This window comes from Macadamia integrifolia, chromosome 7 (assembly GCF_013358625.1).
Source record: "Macadamia integrifolia cultivar HAES 741 chromosome 7, SCU_Mint_v3, whole genome shotgun sequence".
Taxonomy (NCBI): domain Eukaryota; kingdom Viridiplantae; phylum Streptophyta; class Magnoliopsida; order Proteales; family Proteaceae; genus Macadamia; species Macadamia integrifolia.
In genome coordinates, this window is record NC_056563.1 from 33,952,927 (window position 1) to 33,972,579 (window position 19,653).

The window sequence follows — 19,653 nt, forward strand, 5'->3', positions numbered from 1 at the left end:
AATATTTATGTACCAAAAAAAAATTTTGATTCCGTGAGGTCATAAATCGGCCTCTAATGTCTAACATATAAAAAATATACAAGCATCCAACAAGTATTTATGTACTATTTCAAAAAAGAAAAATGGTTTTAGAGAAAGAACTTTACCTTCCTTAAGCTTTGAATGTATAGATCTTCTTGTAGGAGTCCAATGGAAGTCAAAGAGTGTGATGATGTGGCTAATTAGAGGATGGAAGGAGTGTTTTTCCTTCAAAATAGGCTCCTTGAACCGAAATCATCGAGATAACCGAGACAGTTTTGATGAGATGGAGTATTTATGACATGTTGGTTGTGCCATTTCGGCAAGTTACTGAAATGGTACCGAAATTTCTGTCGAAATACCGAAATTTTGACCGAAATGTTGCATACACCTTAATTCGCATGTAATTTCGTTTCTGTAAAAACAAAAAAAAAAAGAAAAAAAAGAAAAAAAAAACCGAAATTCTGAAATCTCAGATATGGTAGAAAGCCATGTTTTGCGAGAACCATTTTAAGGTATCACTCATGCATTTTGGCACAACTCGAAACCAACCGTTAAATAATCTCTCTTTGGATAGAAATTATGCTCGATAATGAATCGGGTGGTGGTTCTTAACAGACTCAAGTATGTCAGATTATAATCGGGTTAGGCTCAATCTGTGAATGGCTGGGTTCGCATAGTTCTTTAAGGTTGCATTTGGTAATTCTTTTGCTTTGGGAACATTGTTTTTTGGCAGAAACATCTTTTTTTGTTTTTGTTGTGAAAGTGTGTTTTGTCTCTAGATGAGTGTTTGGTAAACTTATTTCAAAATTGGTTCCAAAATAGAAAAAGAATAGCAATGGTGTTTGGTAAAACCTGTTTTGGAACTAGTTTTAAACATTGTTACTGATAATTATAGAAATGCCATTATCGTTATAACCAAATAATTATGTAAAGCTTCTATCCTTTGTGGGTCGTCTTGAGCTCATTAGATCCGTTATTCAAGCTTCTTACATTTACTGGTCGGGTATTTATGTTTGTTGGAATCCATCATTTTCAAGTTGGAGTCCATTTTTGCCTCTTTCCTTTGGAAATGAAGTGATTGTTCTAGATTTCTTCATTCTATCAGTTGGGTTGCAGTTTGTCTTCTTAAAGCTGAAGGGGATTTGGTTTAAGAAGGATCGAGGATATTAATCTAGCTGTTATCATCAAGTTGGCTTGGAAGATCATCTCTAAGAAGAAGAGTATATGGGTCGAATGGGTTTACTCGAATCCCTTAGATTGGATTCTTTCTAGACTGTAAAAATCCCTGCAGATGCCTCATGGGTGTGGCATAAAATCATTGATATCCGGCCCTCTATATCTTCAGCTTGCTCCTCCCAGATTGGCAATGGAGCCAAGACTTACCTTTGGTTTGACTCTTGGCACCCCAAGGGAATCCTTTACTACACCATAAGCGCTAGAAGAATTTATAATTCAGGCCTCTCCAATTTTTCCCTTGTGGCGGATATTCTCTCTTCAGGCAACTGGTCTTACCAGACCCATACTTTGACTCATCTTGTGGATATATGGAACTCTTTGTCGGCCATCCCAATATCCCAACAACAAGGCCATGAAACTACTCTATGGATGCCCTCCTCTTCTAAGCTTTTCTCTTCCAAGGCGGCTTGGGAATTTGTTAGGACTCAGGGCCCGACTTCTCCATGGCATCGTCTCATATGGTTCAAGCATTACATCCCCCGCCAGAGTTTCACAGCTTGGAGAGTGTTTACCAATTCCTTGCCCACAAATCATTTCCTTATGCAGAGAGGCATTCATGTTGATCCTATGTGGCAATGCGATGGAGACTAGAGAGCACCTCTTCTTTGCTTGCACCATCTCTTCATCCATTTGGATAGGGATCCTTCACAAATGTTGGCCCGACAACAGGAGAATCCTTCCCTTTCAAAGGGAGTGGATTTGGATGGATATGGCTTTTTAGGGAAAGACTATATGTGATATTATAGGAAGACTGGCCTTTTGCGCTACAATAAACCAGATCTAGATGGAAAGAAATCATAAGAAATGGACCTCCAACTCTCGCTTGCTTAATAAGATTTGGGGCTCCATCTTCTTTGATGTCAAAGCAAAAAATCTCTCGAAATACTTTCACTTGTAATCCCTCCCCTAGAAACTGTCATGTTGTAAATTCCAGGGAGCTCCACAGCTCCACCATTAGGAATAGTAATTTCCTCTGAGATAGTTCTGATGTCTTCCTCCTCCCCTTTCTAGGCGTTGTAATCTTTTTCATTCATCGCTTGGTAATGAATTATTTATTCACCAAAAAAAATAAAATTATGTAAATGTCATCATCATGTTTGACTCTATAACCAATAATTATGACAATATAAGGAACAAGCAAAATGTTTTGGTAAAACTTAAACCAAAGCTTGTAAACATTAACTATGATTTTGGGGGAGGATTTCAAAGATGGTTTTTGTGGTTTCAATTGAATAATTTGTGTGTTTTAGTGTGCGTGAATCCAAAGTCAAATCTTATCGTTGAAAAAAAATAGAGGTAGATTTAAAATTACTTTATTACATAAAAAAGGCATTGGTGGCTTCGAACCACTATTCCCTTGAAACATGCTTATGTTTCAAGTGCTCTACCAATTTGAGCTAAAGACCCATCAAGTAAAGCTTGGAATTTATAAGTAAATTTATAAGTAACCATTAGATGTTGTCACAAACCTTGCTTCAAAGAGAATACCCCAACAGCGTTTCTAAATTTCAATTAAGATTCACATTGTAAGCCTCTAAAAAGGAATGGAAATTTTTAAGTCCTACAGATTTTCAATCATAGGTGATCAACATCATTTGAGTTATCAACAACCCTGAAGACTATCCCACAAGAGAGAGATAAAGAGAGACAGATTGCATTCCAGTTTTGATTTACAAATATAAGATAATAGAGGAACTTAATTGAGCTAAAAGAATTTTAAAATGCCTGAACAAAACATAATAAGAACTCGCAATCTAGGAGAGGGCTGAGGTAAGAATAAAAAAATTGACATCCATTTAAAAAGAAAAAGTAAAAAATAAAAAATAAAAAGAGAGTAAGGAATGTGCAAGTTATAATATCAATAAGCCTCGGAAGTTGAGGTTGTGTGAAGGATTGGCCTCAGCAAATGAAGCCCCATATAAAAATTCATGAGGTGAATAACAAAAGTTATTGTTCTCAGGATTTTAAAAACAGGGAATCAAAACCACAATGAAAAACACCAATGCAACACCAATCCATAAACCATTGCTAAATGTGGCCGAGGGAAAAAGAAGTTTTAAGTGTTAGCCACAATGCCACCATCAATCCAGCAACCAATTAGCACAAGGGTATCACAGTATGGTGCAGCACAAATTCAGCTTTATACAAGGACACAACAGCCCAGGAGCTGATAGAGATTCAAGTTTATGGAACAATACTTTCAAATAGGTAGACTGCAAGCACAATCCTTCGTATGCTAGGAGCAACTTAAGGTGAACCACCAAGAACTCCCGAGTAAAACCTGCAAATAGTTGAGAAGTGAAGTCACAACTACTCACAAGACAGATCAGTTTGAAAAAAAAAAAGAAAAAAATCAATTGAATCCTACACCGTCGGATTATAATTTCAATTCCTAAACCCCAAGTCAGCAATGGATAAGCTTGTATACACTGATATAATTTCAGTTTGTACCTCTGTTGAGTTACAATTTCATTTCTTAAATCCTAAGTCAAACCCAATCTACATCCCACTTTGGAGCAACCCATTTCAGATCCTTAACCCTAACATATGTGTCTCTGTTTCTATGGATGACATTAGATTCTAAAGAGGGAGAGGAAGAGGGGAAGCGAGAGGCCATTGGGAGAGGAGCAAGTTGGAAAATTGGGCATTTATGGTACAAAATTTCAGCACCAAGAATAAAATAGAGAGAGAGAGAGAGAGAGAGAGAGAGAGAGAGAGAGAGAACCAACGCACAAGGAAGCAGTTCGTACCTGCTAGGAGGGTTGCTCGCAGTGAAGAAGACAATCGTGGATGACCCAAGTTGCAGCAAGGAAGGGTTGAGCGTTGAAGGTGAGCTATTTTGTGAGGTGGGAAGAGTGGCTGATTCCGTTCGCAAGGCAGGAGAATGGCTGTGTGAGAGGAGGTTGCAGGCGAAGGATGAACGAAGGCAAGGGGATGTTGCAGGCGAGTGAGGGGAGGGGAAATTTATTGGGGAATAAATGAATTAAATTCAACCTTTGTTCTTTTGAAGATGGTCTTCCACTTTGCAGAACATGTATTTGATGTTGTTCTGCAAAAGGTGTTCCCAAGACAATTTTGCCCGATTCATTTTGCGAGAGCACAATAACGAATCCCAGTTTCCAAACGCCTTTTCCTTGTTCTTGTGTTCCCACAGACCGGAAGAACAGAAGAGCTGTTCTCCAGGAGAGTGACCAAACGCCCAGCCTAAATGGACCAATGTTCGTATTTTTAAGACTTAGATAATCTTCTTTTTACACAATCAACCCTTGTAGTCCACACTCCACAGTAGAACTTTATTGGCCAACCTGTTTCATTCTTCATTCTCCAAAATGATTAAACACACACCCAGGAAAGGGATTTCAATGTTCATTCCTCCAAAATAATTATATAACTAGAAAAACAGTTTCAATGTGTAAACCAAAAGAAAATTTGCACAAGCTCCTGTGACCCATCTCTAGAATAGATACAAACACACAAAAAAGCCAATCTGCAGGACAATTGAAGTTTTTCTGAACTGCAACATGGCGTCTACCTGTTGGTGTATGATGTCTTTCTCTGTAATGCAAGTAATACTGAGAGGTGTGAGGACGAGTGCTATAACCCTATTCTCCATTGATAGTGAAGCAGGATCTCATCTCACCGGGGACGTAGGCAACCTTGCCGAACCTCGTAAAATCCGTGTGCATTATTTGTTTTGTTTTTCCATTATCTTCTGCATCGTTTTAGGGTTGTGTTTCTACACTATCCACACCAAAGCAATGCACAAAAGCATATAGAGTTATAGTAACTAAAACCAGTCCTTTATCATTAACCTACTATGCAATTTCTCTGAAAAGAAAAAGTTTCATGTTTCGGCCCTATAGGTTCTATGGTCCTTCAGTTCCTTCAACCCTCTAGGTCTCTATGGCCCCAAGTTGGGGTAAAGAATATAACCCTGGACACTTGGATTTTCAAATTGATGATTTCTTTAAAACATTGAAAACAGGCACTGGTTAACCCTTAAACTGAATCAACCCATCCATGTTCTGACCAAAATCACTAATTGATAAAACATCCAGAAAGAAATTGATTACAGATATTTTATGAAAACACATGATTTATGTAAGAATTAAGAAGGAACAATAAGTATGAGCAACGACAAAGAATTATACACTTCATCTTTCTTTTTTTCTTTTTTATTTTACAGGAAATATAATTTAAAAAAAGAGTGATTCTAAAGCTACCAATCCAAACGCAGCAGATGCCTCAAGCAATGAAAGAAAATAAAAAAAGAGAACACAATGGAGCAAGAACTGCAAGGCCATGCAGATTTCCTTTAGTTAGAAATGATTAAATCAATGCATATCATCAGGACGCTGGTACCTTCACACTTTCCTACATCATCACATACAGAAAACCCCGGTGTTTCTTTCTAATCACCCCTTATTTTGAGTGACAAGTAGGCCCCAACGATAGTTGAACTCATGACGTCTTAAATGTGAGATTTTGGATAACTGTAGATTCATTATGTTCAAAAGATATTATAATGTCAATATTGATCACCTTGATATTTCAAAGGGACAAATAATGAGTAGGTCAATCAACAAATAAGTTCTCAAAAACATGCACAGCTGTAAATGACCACCCCAAGCATAGTTAGCAAAAACGGGAATGGCAAAAAAACAGAAATAGATGGTACGAGTTTTAAACAGGAAAATTTTCGAATGACACGGTCAAATAAACAGTAAAAAAAAAAAAAGAACTGTAAAATCGAAAAACGGATGGTATGGGTTTTAAACGTGTAGATTTTAAACAAACGAGACTAAAAAAACTATAGTATACTCATATAAATTAAAGAACTATTATATGAATATCTGCATCTAGTGTTCAAAACAACTACAATATTTAACATTAATGCCTATACATCCCATGTCTCATTATAAGTTTTAAGACATACCATTAAATATCATCTAACACCAATTCTAAATTCATATACCACACATGCCCAAAGTCTTATTGAGCAATGTGACTAGGTTATAGTGTTGTTCATTGTTGTCAACATAGTCAACACACTCTCAAAATGATATATGTTCAGTAGAGTTAAGAGTTATCGCTTTAGAAATATTTTCAGTAAATACGTCAGTTTATAACTCAATTTCTAGGTCCGTGAATTGAATTTGAGTTGAAGGTAATATCATGAAAAATATAGTCCATTGCATTAGCTTCAAGTTGGTGAAAGAATCAGGTCAATCAGACTTCGGGAGAGAGATATTTGGTCAATTAAGTAGACATTATGTTCAAAAATCAATTCTTAAAATACGCCATAAAAAAGAGAATGTGTTTTAAATGTGTTTAGAATGGGAATCTTAATGTTTGCTATTTTTTTAGCTATCTTTGGGAAGCATACGTAAAACATGTTTTAAACAATAAAAAACGAAAACACATTTTCATTTTAAACGCGTTTTTGCTAACAGTGCCCCCAAGTACAACAGAATTCTGACATGTGTTATTAAAAGACCTAAGCTAAACTTGATGAATGGTGATTTGGTTTATAGGTTAGTAAAGAGAAGCCTTGCTTTTTCCCAGACAAGCTAAATAATCTGAGTGCAGAAGAAATTTATAACACTGAGTTAAAACCTGACAGCTTGACCGATCTATATGGTACGTCAGGTAGATAGCAGGTATCTTATTATAGCCTGTCGTTATAAGTCTCCGACTTATTTGTAGTGGTGCATCAAGTTGACAACTCGGCATTTATTATGATTAGCAATAATCCATCAATCTTTTTGCATAGATCCTTGTACTTGTCCTTACTTGGAATCTCCATGTAGCCGACCCCATTAAGTTAGGATAAGTTTTTGGATGTTGTTGTTGAGTTAAAACCTGGCCCAGGAAAGCACATGAATTGACTTGACTCAACGAACTTACTAGTTAATCAGCAAGTTTCTGATTGGTGTTGCAAAGTATCCAATTCTGCCAATGCCCCACTTTGACAAGGAGTAACATCCACCCTGCGCTTCTTAATTTAGCATCAACAAAGTGACCTCTTGGAAACTAAGATCCAAAGAGATGTATCTAGATGCTTTCTTTATTAGAAAAAAAATCTATATAACAGTGATGGTTAAGCACCAAAATTTTATCCATCGGCAATGCTTTGGGCCCACTAATCATCTAGTATGGTGCTGGTTCTAACACGGTTCCATCATATTAGGTCCCAAGAGTCCTTAAGCTTCCTTCATAGCTTCTACTTTATAGAAGAGTCTAGTACGGATGATGCAATAGCGCTTTCATTGGACGGGTACGAACTTGTTTGGAAGAACAAACAGAGATGAACCAGGTCCAAATCTGGTTTTGGTCCAATAAGATATTTATAACTTGATATTTATCTCATGCTTAACAATCGTTAATAAACAAGATAGGAGTTTGAGTGCAAGATAGAAGAGTCCAGTAAGGGTGATGTAGTAGCGCTTTCATTGGATGGGTACGAACTTGTTTGGAAGAACAAACAGAGATGAACCAGGTCCAAATCTGATTTTGGTCCTATAAGATATTTATCTCATGCTTAACAATCGTTATAAACAATTAGGAGTTTGAGTTCAAGATAGATACGATTTGGAGCTTTCTTCCTTTTCATACATGTATATGTATATATATATATATATATAGAGAGAGAGAGAGAGAGAGAGAGAGAGAGAGAGAGAGAGAGAGGGAAATATGACACAGAACTCAAATTATTCAATCTAATTATTGGAATGTGTACATATATAAAGGAAGTAAAACTCCAAATCGTATCTATCTTTAACTCAACTCTTAATTGCTAATAACGATTGCTAAGTATAAGATAAATATCCAATTACAAATATAATCCCAAATAAATAAACCCTTAAATATGGTACATAACCCAAACTAGATTTAGACCCAGTTTGTCTCTGCTTGTGCTTCCAAACGACTCCAATGAAGCGTTGCTCCATCAAAAGGTGATTGATATATACCTAGACAATAGAAAAGTACTCAACCAAGGTCTAAAGTATCGTGTCAGATCATATGGCCATATTTATCGGTATTTAAAGGCCTCAATGCGATATGGTATCTTAAAAAAAAATAAAAAATTGTATTGCCCATGCATCGACCGTACCGAGTCGATATGACCAATATAGTAGATACCCATTGGCACGTGACCAAATATGGTTGGCATGATCAATACGCGACCCAATACGGTAGATACCAATTGATACACTTGATATGTTTTTTTATAAACTGTAGAACACTTACCAGGAGTTTGCATAAGGCAATTCTAATCGTTTTCGGACAAAATCAACTTGATTCCTTGCTTCTACCCTCAAAAGAAATTCTTGTAATATTGATTTCATATGCATTTTGGGATTAAATAACCTACAATCAAGAATTGAAACAAGATCTGCACAAGAACATGCATCTCTCAAAACTTCGAATTTTTTTTCTTTTTTCTTCTCAAATCTTGATTTGTCTTCTTCTTTTTTCAATGATTTGTCAATCTAAACCCTAAATCTTCCCCAAAACCGAAATGATTTTTTTGTGCTTGTCTTCTTGTAATTTGTTCTCTTTTATAGCGATTTATGCTTCAAGCTTTATTTTGGATGTATCTTAAGCATTTCTATGTTTTCTTGCTTCAAACTTTATTTCAGATATATGTTGTGCATTTCCATGCGTATCTTGATCAATTTCATGCATATCTTGCATACCCCTGATACAATACAATACGTCTCTTAAAATCACCCGATGCCCAGTAAAGATAATTAAAAAAATAGTCTAAAACTCACCTAAATTTGGCCCTTTTTTATTAATTAGACTGGAAATACTGTGAAAATGTCAATCTGGTCAAGCATAGTCCACTAATTCAAAGGAGGGTCCTTGTTCCCATTGGAAATCATTAAGAGTTAGGAGAAAATCCTTATAATTGAGTAGCCCCAATACATAATAAGCCACGAGAATATCCTTTAAGGTGGCTTGGACATGTACAATTGAGAGAAAAAATTGACTGCTACCCGATTTGCAGCCAAGTAGCTGCAGCCATTGTTGGCAGCTACGTAAAAATGGAATTATTTACTTCTCAGGTTCACAAATACTCTCCTAGGTTTTAGTATTTTTCAAAATGCTCTTTAAGATTCTATTTCTTTAGCTGCAACCTAGGCAATAGCTAAATTTTGTTCACAATGGATACCTTTAGATGCCCTAGTACAAATGAGTGGTTTGATTTAGTTTGATAAATAGCTTAGGCATTGTTACGAATATGGCTTTGAATAGAGCTGATTGCAACGAAATGATCCATGTAATTGCCTACGTTTTGGAGATAAGACTGAGTTGAGTTAATATTGTTGATTCTTCCAATTAGACATAGATGACATAATCTAGATTAATCACGTATCAAATTTCATACTCAAATTCAATCAGATACACCCAATGTATGTCTACCATATCCAACCATTATTGTACTCTCTCAGTCTTGATTCTTTATAAAGCTTTACCACTTGATGAAATTTATTTTAGTATGAAATTTAACATGTAAACAGAAGACATTGGGAACTCTTGTCCACCGAAGTAGGCCATTCGAGCTTCCGCATGACAGAACATGTAAAGCATAAAACAGTGGGAGCTCTTGTCCACAAAATTAGGCCATTCGAGCTTCCCATGACAGATATCTAATCCTTGCAAGAAACCCTACCAAGGTGGAGCCTTTTGCAAGAATTAAGAGCTCATTTGTTAACAATGATTTTTTTTTTTTGGTCTCATTATTTCAGGTGTGTCAGTCCATGGAAGGTTTAAAATTTGGAATTGGCTCTGAGAGCAGCCTCCATCAATTCCAATTCGGGTTGGATGGATCCAAGATTCAAAATCAGTTGAAAAGCTAAGAATTGACCAAAACCCTAGAAAATGGAATCAAGAAGAGGAATCATAAATTTCCAAAGATCTTTGATTTTGAGGGTTACTGATTCAAAAGTCTTATTAATCTCTACTTATATGAAGAAATTTTTTTTTTTTTTGATAGAAAAAGAAATATGAATATATATTACAAGTGTTTAATTACTTTCCCAAGCCTGATAAAAAAAATTACATTCCCCAAGGTTCCCTTTTCAAAAATCTTAGTGTTTCTTTGCATAACAAGATAAGGTAATAGCTTTAATAAAAAAATAGAGCGTTCAAAGGCTGAAACCTAAAAAGGATCGAAGAAATTGACTTATAAACATCTAAAAATAAGGGGATCCAGCTCCACGAAAAAAATAGTTGTTAGCTACACAAAGTAAGTTTGATCGACTTTCTTTAGTTAAAAAACTGGAACAAGATAAAATGGCCAATAAGAAAGATTCGTAGCATTTAAGGCAAATTCCGGAAAAGGTTAATAAAAACAGAATTAACCGGAACTGGTCAATCAATGATATAAAAATCCTCTGCCGCACTGCATTGGTGCTGTGAGGATCTGGACGGCTGAAAGCACCTCGGGGTAGGGTGCTCCCAGCCACCCAGGTTCTCATCACACCTGTGCAGTGCAACAGAGAATGATTGCTCCAATCAATGGTACAAGATCCTCTACAGCACAGATCTGACGGCAGAGAACCCTTGACATGAACACCAGTGTAGCGGTTTAGTACATGCCTGCAGATGTGTTGGGCACCCAGCGGGACTGGAGAGGATCAGAATCCCATTTTGAATTGGGCGACCTTGTCAAATTCCAGAGCAATCATTCTCTAATGAGGGGAGGCAGAGGATATTTTTACCAAATTCCAATCCAGTTTTCCAAACGAGTACATATACACATGCACGCACTTGACAAATGAGTCTATATGCACAGGAGCTTGACAAATGAGCAGAGTCCATCCAACATGGTGCCAACATGTACATGTCATCAGAACTTAGGCCCACCAGATCTGCCACATCACAGACATGCTGCCTGTGTTGAGAGGCAAATCTTGTTTTCCTCATCCATAAAACAATTCAATAGATAAAGCAAACTAAGCAGAGTAAAATGCGACCAAAGCTCCCAGATGGTTTGATCTTGTCTAAACTAGCTAGTTTTGAATCCAAGGCTAAACTGCTAACATAAAAGGGAGTTATCTTGTCACCCTTGACAGGGAATACCACAAATTTGAAGGTAAAATTGGAAACCAGATGGATATGAGTAGATGATGTACAATGATATTATTGGAACAAGAAAATGGAGGGGGAGAAGAAGGGAAGGAGGGAGGGAGGGAGACAGGTTGGATCTACGATCTCTGCTTGATGACTCCCCCCAAGAGGATTCCAAATCTGAACCCAAAGGAACATGAGACCCCTACTGCTTGAACACATTCAGCTACCATTCCATTATTCTTAGAAGGAATGTTTTGTTGGGTGGTGATACCAGTGAATATCATGATGCTCGGGGCTTCCCAGTTCCCAGCATCACATCATGAGGAGCTAAAGGAACCTGACCATGCCACGACCCTCCACACTAAGCTTCGTTGCTTGAAGCTGCTTCTTTTTTGGTGCTTTCAACTGTTGCAACTTTTTATTCATCTGCAAGTCACAGCACAATTAACTTTGCTTTCAAACTCATCAAGAGACAATATATTTAGAAGTGACAAAACAAAAAAAATCAGGGGAATAAAACATCTTATCAAGTGTTTGCTCATCTTAAAACAAAAGTGTGCTTACTTGATGACATGTGTGGTATAATTGTCAGCAAGATTCTGAATTATTTTTTACAGTTCAGACTTCAGAAATAATGATACCCAGTATCAATCAAGGCATGATGACATTTCAGTTCTTTCAGATGGTTGCTCAGCATACTAGAATGGTAGAAAGTATGATCACCTGAATTTATTCTCTACAAATCCTACGCTGGAAAACTTACAAGACATTTCTACGAAGAAGACACATCTACAGGGTTTTAGATTGTTGATATATAATCTGTAGCTTCAATGGAAGCATCTGTATATCTAATCTTAAGATCTAGACCCAAATGGGACTCTTACCTACATAAAAACTCTTAACTGACAGATAATGATTGCCATTGTTTGTACTAGTTGAATGCTGATATTTACCATTGCAGTTTCTTAACACATCATTAAGTGTTCTATCCTCCTAGGGTTTTGCTTCCACCCTACAAGTGTCGCTGGCCACCAACTCGGCATTAAGTGCTGTTGCCTGAATTATACACAATCACAAACTCCTGCAGTTCTTTTGGTTTAATGGTTCATTTACAGAGAATTTCATCCCCCGCGCGCACCGGTTGGGAAGGGTGGGAGGGAGGTTGCCATTTTAATTGGTTCATGGATAGATAATGAATCAAATTTACTTATTTTCTGTGTCTTTAACAGCATGAATGATAGAAACATGGTTCATCCTTTTGATTGGATTTTTCATGTAGCGTTGTGTGTTTGTTGAGGGACTTCATTCATTTCATTCTTTGCATCTTTAATATTTTTTGTCATCACCACCACAAAACAACTGGGACCCATTCCAAGAAATTGGAACATCCACCAATTGCTGTGAATATTTCAGGAAGCACCCCATTAACAAAAACAATCTAGTGTAACATTGCACTAATTCATTCCAAGCAATAGAATTAAGTAACAATGGGTTGGTCAAAATTAAATTTTAGTAATAAAATTATTATTATAGCTCAAAAAGGCATGGTTTTAATTGTTCCCAGCTAATTAAGAAACTAACCTTCAACCGGCGTTGATCTTGTATAACTTGTTTAGCTCGTGCTCTTATTTCATCAGGATCTATCTTAGATTGCGGACGGACCAAAAAATCCATTGGCAGGGCTTCCGGCCTAGTAGTAAGTTGCCTGGAAGATGATTGACCAGACTTTGGACCCCTTAAGTGCAGACAAATACTAATCAGTACAACATATTCACATACATCAACTCAAAGCCACTGTAAAAAATAAGATAATGAGTATTGCCAAAAAAGACAACTCTGGCAGATGACTTACTGTGAAAATTCATCAAGATCATCATCTCTTGAGTCCATTCCTGAAGCTTTGGTCACCGGCCTATAAAATTATGACAATTAAAAATGATATTAGAAATTATAATGAGTCGTGTAGCAGCAAAACATAGTCGAATTCCCAAAGCAAAAGGAACACGAAAGAGTGCTATCATGAATACTTTTTCAATGACGGCCTCCTGAAGGGAGTTCTCTCATCATCATAATTTCGCATGTCCTCATACCGAGTGCTCTTATTGAATATAGGTCGACTCTGCAAATATTTTTTGATTAAAATAATCAACAGATATCACTAACAGATCACAGATTGTGGAGATCTCCAAAGCATGACCACAAACGCAGGGACTTTGGAATTGTTGCCCTACCCATTTGTCAACTAAATCCTTAGCAAGTTTCCTGTTCGATGTGGTCTCCTCATCAGATCTAGACAAGAACATAATGACCTGCAAGGGAAGAAAAAGGACAACCAGATCAGTCAATTATGTTCCCATTGCAAATAGGCTTCTAAATTCGTGAAACGAGCCAAACCTTTCCAAGACCACTTTTCTTGAGCTGTTCCCTCCTATCATACTGCTCTAGATCAATTGGAAACTGCATAACAGAAGCCGCATTTCATTTCAATGACCAAGCTAGCCCAAATACTAATAGTAATTAGTAAACTAAAAATTACTATACAGTTGACATACATCAGTCAATATCTTCAAAATTGCAGTTCGAATATTTATGTTAGGTAAGCTTCCATCAGGGAGAGGCTCGAGCCAATTCTTCAGAAGAGTCAGCACTCCATGATCTAAAAACTCTTGTTGAAGTTGCTTCCTGCAATAAAAGCATCCATAACAGGCAAAAGAAATCAGAAATGTAATATACTCACTCAAGTAACCACAGTAAGCAAAGCAACCATCTTACTTTGAGAGGACCTCAGTTAGAAGTGGCAGCTTCTTAAGTTTATTAATGGCAGGTTTAGACTGCCTATTAAGCTCGGCATCTTCTTCAGCTGTCACTTCAAGCTCTGCCATGAGATGTTCTACAAGCAGAGCTATTTCTGCCGGTGTTTTCTCACTTTTCTTCTTTTTCTTCCCCACCTTAAATAGTTGTTGGATTTCATTATCCTCTTCACCCTCTTCTGCCTGCCAGAATCAGAAAATAGATATTAATTTATTTTTATTTTTGGGAAGGGCGTCAAGAACAATGTCCAAAATTTCAGTTGAAATGATCAAAATTCCGATCGGACTTAATCGGGGCAATCCCAAATTAAAACCTTCCACCGTTCCCGACCGTTTATAGGATTGGGCCTTGAGAGGCCAGGCACAAACACAGTCATTCGGTCGATCGGTCGGTCGGTCGGTCGGTTTCCGGGCCATAATCGGTCTTTCTCATCAGGCAATAACAGGCCATAACCAGTGCCTGCAGTTGGGACAAAGAAGCCAGCATCAGGATCATGACGCACATTATCAGCGACTGGCCTTCCAGATTCCTCAAACATAGTTGGTGATGGTAAAGTTAATGATCCTCAAACAGAAAATAATTGTAACCTACCATAAAGTTAGTGATCCTCAAACAGAAAATAATCGTAACCTACTGGTAAAGTGGTGATCCTTGAACAGAAAAGATTTGTAACCTACTGGTAAAGTTGCAGTCCTCATAGAAATTCAATTCCCAAACTACAGAGAAAATCTGGCAATAACTCGTGCAGAGACGATCTGAACCAGAGAACCAACTTCGATTCCTAGGATCTTCTTCAAGCAGAGCTCCGACGATTACTCTTCACTCTAGATCCAGAAAAAACTCCTCCCTTTAGATTCGGCAGCCTTGCTTTATAGATCTGCTGTACTCTAAAGCAACATCACCCCCCGCTCCAGATCTAACAATAAACTGATGTAGCGGCGCAGTGGAAATCTTGTCCTCTTGGGGTTTCCACTTTTGGAATGTTGAATGGAGAAGAAGAGAGAGGAGAAAGGGAGAAGAAGATAGAGAGAGATGGGAAAAAATCAAATAAGGCAAAGACAGGCTGTAATGGAGTAATGTGGCAATTTGAAACTCAGCACTGTAGGTAACTTAAATCAAAAAACGTGAATCGAGTGAGGTGGTGGGGCAAGAGTGTGAGAATAATGGACTTCTCAATCTTAATTCATTAGATATATTGCTTCTTCGTGATGTATGTAATTATTAGATCCTCATATATTAGGAAGAAAGAACACTACCCACTAGTGTGTGTCTATGCCTAAACATAGCGGGTGCAAAAAGATTGTGTTGCCCCTTGATGAAGATGCTCCCGCATGCCCTCCCAATGGCCCACGTGCTGGCGTGTACTTGCGCCCGCAAGGTAGTGTTCTATTGCCCTATATTATTATATTAATCAATTAATACATATTATATCCCATATATTTCTATATATGTAATAAGTATTTAATATTTTAATATATATATATATATATATGCCGCCGATATCAAGTATGCTAGCGGATAGCACCAATAGGATCACATGATGGAGTATCATTCAGCATTCAGGAAGGATATGAGAGTCATTTCAGAAAAAGGGAAGAGAGAGATAGATACAATAGGTGCTAGCATACTTGATATCGGCTGCATACCCAACCTTTTCCCTATATATATGGAAGAAAGAACATTACTTGCTAGTGTGTCTAGGCAAGTTGCAAAAAGACCGCACGTGCTGGCGTGTACTTGCACCAATGAATACCATTCTCTTGCCCTATATATATTATGGGAAAAAGAAGCCTAAAAGGCAATGTGGTTACTACACCCAAATACAGTGGGGGCGAAATGACTACACCCCTCATTAAAGGCAGAAATCCTACCCCTATTGACGCTTCTACTAGTGTTCCCATTGGTTCATGCACCGGTATAGGGGTCACAATGCCTTTACAGAACCCTCTCCCATATACAGTCTATCAATATACAGTGTAATACCTTATTCAGGCGACCATCGGGCACTAGGAACGACCAAATAATAAATGGCTGATTCCAAGCCCAACACGTTTATCATATGGTCATGCTGATTTCGGATTTTTGTGTTGGGACAAGTTGGTGCTACAGGTGCAGGCCTAGAGTTTAACCCCTACTTGTATATACATAACCATACAATGTTCACTATCTTGGGTTTCTTTTTTTTTTTTTTTTTGAGGTTCCACAATGCTTAGTGATGCAGAACTCGGGCCCCAAAATACGCTATTGTGTATGCTATGGACCCACCCACATACTACACAACTCAAACAATTAAGTGGATGGCAAGTTTGTAATTAATGGAAGTGAAACTAACAAAGAAAATAAAACCAGCAAGATTAATAGCGCATGATGGGGAAGGGGTATTTTGGAAGAAGAAATAAAACTTGAAAAAGAATAAGGGGTAAAAATGGGGGTATTATGTAGGGATAAAAAGGGAGGGATAAATCTTGGGAGACGAGAGTTATATAGAGGGGGTAGTCTTGGCACTAAAAGTAAAATGAGGGGAAGGTAAATAAGGAGAGAAGTAAGGGTAACGAGGAAAGTAGGGTCACAGGTTAATTAAAACTAATAAAGGAAGGAAAACCAACACCGTCTTCAATCTTGAAGTAGAACCAGAAGCGGAAAGGGCTAAGGTTTCAACATGGAGGCTTCCAAATTAAGAGCTCCAATCAACCAACAAATCTGGAAATAGGTAACTGACTCGAGTACCTATGGAGGGCAACCACCAACTAGTCACAGTTAATCAGCTGAAGGATCAAATAGAATCTTCTGAAATTAGACCAGGTGCAGCTGTAGCAGCCAGATCTGGTTGCAGAGTTTGATCACTTAATAGAAGTGTCATTAAGGTGCAGGACACCTACAGAGCAGGTATTCCAAGTAGTTCTAGCAGTTTGTACTCAACCCAACAGCAACATAGGTAACACGGGAGGAGGAGAAAGTAGGAGGGGGGAAAGAGTCTCGCTGGGAATGATGAGAAGAAGAAAGATGAGAGAGAGAGACAGAGAGATTGCAGGAAGGTAGGAGGGAAGGGAAAGCACACAACCAGCCAAGCAGGCTTCAACCCAAATAACTCAATTGATCTTTATTATAAAACCAAAGAATCCTAATGATTTCCTAAAACTTGACTAATAAAATTGAAACTGAAAATTTCCCTACACGTCTAATAACTATCCCAAAATAAAAGATTCCATATCTTTCCAATAAAATATCTTCCCCAAATAAAATAAATTCTAAATATTCAATGAACCATAACCCAAATTACACCCGAGTCATTTTCTTGGTATGGATCCCCAAATGGGTTCGGGCCGATCCATGCAAGAGCTCTTGCATCACTTAGAGGGCCTAAAATTGGATTTCCTAGAATTTTCGGGTCATTTGGACCTTGAAACCAACATCCAAAACCTGCAGCTGAAACTTATTAGGTTTCGGTCCAAATTTAACAGTTTCGCAAAATATTTCGGTTTCAAAACCGGAGCTTCGAACCTTGATCAAGAACGATAGAAGCAGCGCTAATGTGTTTACACAAATTCCTATAAAATGAGTGATAACATGAGTAGCACAAGGATTGTTTTAGGAAAAATAAATAAGTTCAATGGAGCAAGATCAGAAAGGCATCCAGTATTACAATGTTAAGAAAAGATGAATAGCTAACCTGAGGAGCATCCCCAACAGAACCTGCTTCATTGTCACTGCCATACCTCTCAGCAGGATCCAGACCAGTATCATCTATGAAGTTATCATCATCCAGTGTCCTGACACCCTCTTGGTCATCCTATTCCCAAAAACAAAAAGAAGACACAGAAGTTCTATTATTATATAAAGCTCAGAGAACCCTCAGTTTCTAAATTTTTTGCAAAGAAAGCCTCAGCTTGCTGAAAGACTGATGAGCCAAGATTTATAACCATCGTCACTCTTTTGTGTGCGCGTGTGTGTGTGTGTTTTTTTTTTTTTTTTTCTTTTTTTTTTGGGGGGGGGGGGGGGTGGGGGGGGGGGGGTGTGGGGGTGGGGGGGTGTATAGGAAAAGAATGAGTAATAGCAACTAGAAGATAAGTTTAAAAAAACAAAGAATACTTTAGCAGGAAATCAATCATTCCTTAGCTTCTTTATGTTACTCGCCAATTGCAGAAACATGATATTTGATTATTGGGGGAAAAACAAAAAACTATAGGAAACCCACACTATCTTGTAGCAGGGGCTTCGGGCCCTTCACCCATTACACAAGTAAACAATTTGATGCAAAAAGGACTGATTTTGGGCGAATTGCAACTAGTAGCTGCTCTTCCAAATTAATATCCAAACTATTAATACTCAAAAAAGCAAAATTTCCATTATGTGAACAGGTAAAGGAAGTTCTAATACCTCCGAATCACCCCCAGCAATCGTATCCCACATCTCTTTCATCTCGGGGTCACCACTCTGATGATCTCTCGACCTTCCAGAAGAGCTCCCCCCCTTGAACCCAGACTTAGAGCTATCTGCAAGCTTCCTCTCCGACTTCGATTTCTTGTCCTTCTTTCTGCTTCCACCATCCTTAGAAACCTTCCGCTTACGAGAAGACGACGAAAGATCATTACCTTCATCATCCCAATCGTCTCTCACCAAAGCCCTAGCCTCCTCCTCATCATAAAAATCCGGCGTACTCTCCTTCGCGCTTTTCTTAATAAGCCTCTTCCTCGGCTTACCCTTAGATCCAGCATCGGATTCATGAACTGGGGTTGGTGATCGCTCCCGTCGCCAGTCATCATCAGGATCTTCTGGTTCCAGCGAGGGTTCCCGATCAGATTGTGTCTCATCGAAGTCCATCAAAGGCTCTCCATCTTCATCGCGGTACCTGCAACAACAATCGAGACCCATAAACCCTAATTTCTCAGAAACAATAACTTTCACAAAATGTGATAAAATTTGAAAAGATCAGATCGCTCACGGATCGTTTTCGTAACCCATGTTTGTGATTGTCTTCTTCAGCCGTGTTCAGAGATTTTGGAACAGAAGAGACCTGTGGAGAAGATGAGAGGTATAGAAGAACAAAGGCCTCGAGGAGAGAATATAACGAGGAAAGCTGTCTCAAACTTACCCATGATTCTGGACCATTGGACCGGATTATTGTAGCGTTTGGTTTTAACTGCAAACCAAGCCGGTTCATATCACGGCCTGACCGAAAGGAAGAAAAAGCTGAGAAAAAAACAGTTGGCTACTGGGGTTGGTCAATGGTATTTTGGAATCCAGTGGTCTAAGATCTAAGCACATACTTTGAATCACTGGATCGTATGGTTAGACTGTTGAACCACTAAACATTGGGTCAAATGGTTCAACATTTGGTCCGGTTGAAGAATTTTTTTGTATACTAAAGTTGTACTTGGTGTAATACCGCAATAGACGGGCCAACGGTCTAAGGTTGTACTTGGTGTAATACCGCAATCAACGGCCAGAGAATTAGAGCAAGAAGCACCCTTTCGCTTTCGAGTGGTAAGCAATTAAGCGGAA

General features: G+C 38.1%; 1 protein-coding gene and 1 long non-coding RNA gene across 2 annotated transcripts; both read right to left on the minus strand.

Annotated features, from left to right (window-relative positions):
- Window positions 1-3,094: 3,094 nt before the first annotated feature.
- Window positions 3,095-4,533, minus strand: LOC122083142. The gene is made up of 2 exons (XR_006141572.1): window positions 4,008-4,533; window positions 3,095-3,538 (listed from the first exon to the last, which is right to left on the minus strand). It is a non-coding gene; the product is annotated as an uncharacterized LOC122083142 (long non-coding RNA).
- A 6,704-nt stretch (window positions 4,534-11,237) lies between these two features.
- LOC122084375 (protein IWS1 homolog 1) lies at window positions 11,238-19,251 on the minus strand. The gene is made up of 11 exons (XM_042652576.1): window positions 19,094-19,251; window positions 18,529-19,000; window positions 17,822-17,941; window positions 14,113-14,333; window positions 13,893-14,022; window positions 13,735-13,797; window positions 13,572-13,649; window positions 13,368-13,459; window positions 13,193-13,252; window positions 12,922-13,075; window positions 11,238-11,766 (listed from the first exon to the last, which is right to left on the minus strand). The coding sequence occupies exons 1-11, from the start codon at window positions 19,111-19,113 to the stop codon at window positions 11,668-11,670; spliced, it is 1,509 nt and encodes a 502-aa protein (XP_042508510.1). The 5' UTR covers window positions 19,114-19,251; the 3' UTR covers window positions 11,238-11,667.
- Between the last annotated feature and the right edge of the window lie 402 nt (window positions 19,252-19,653).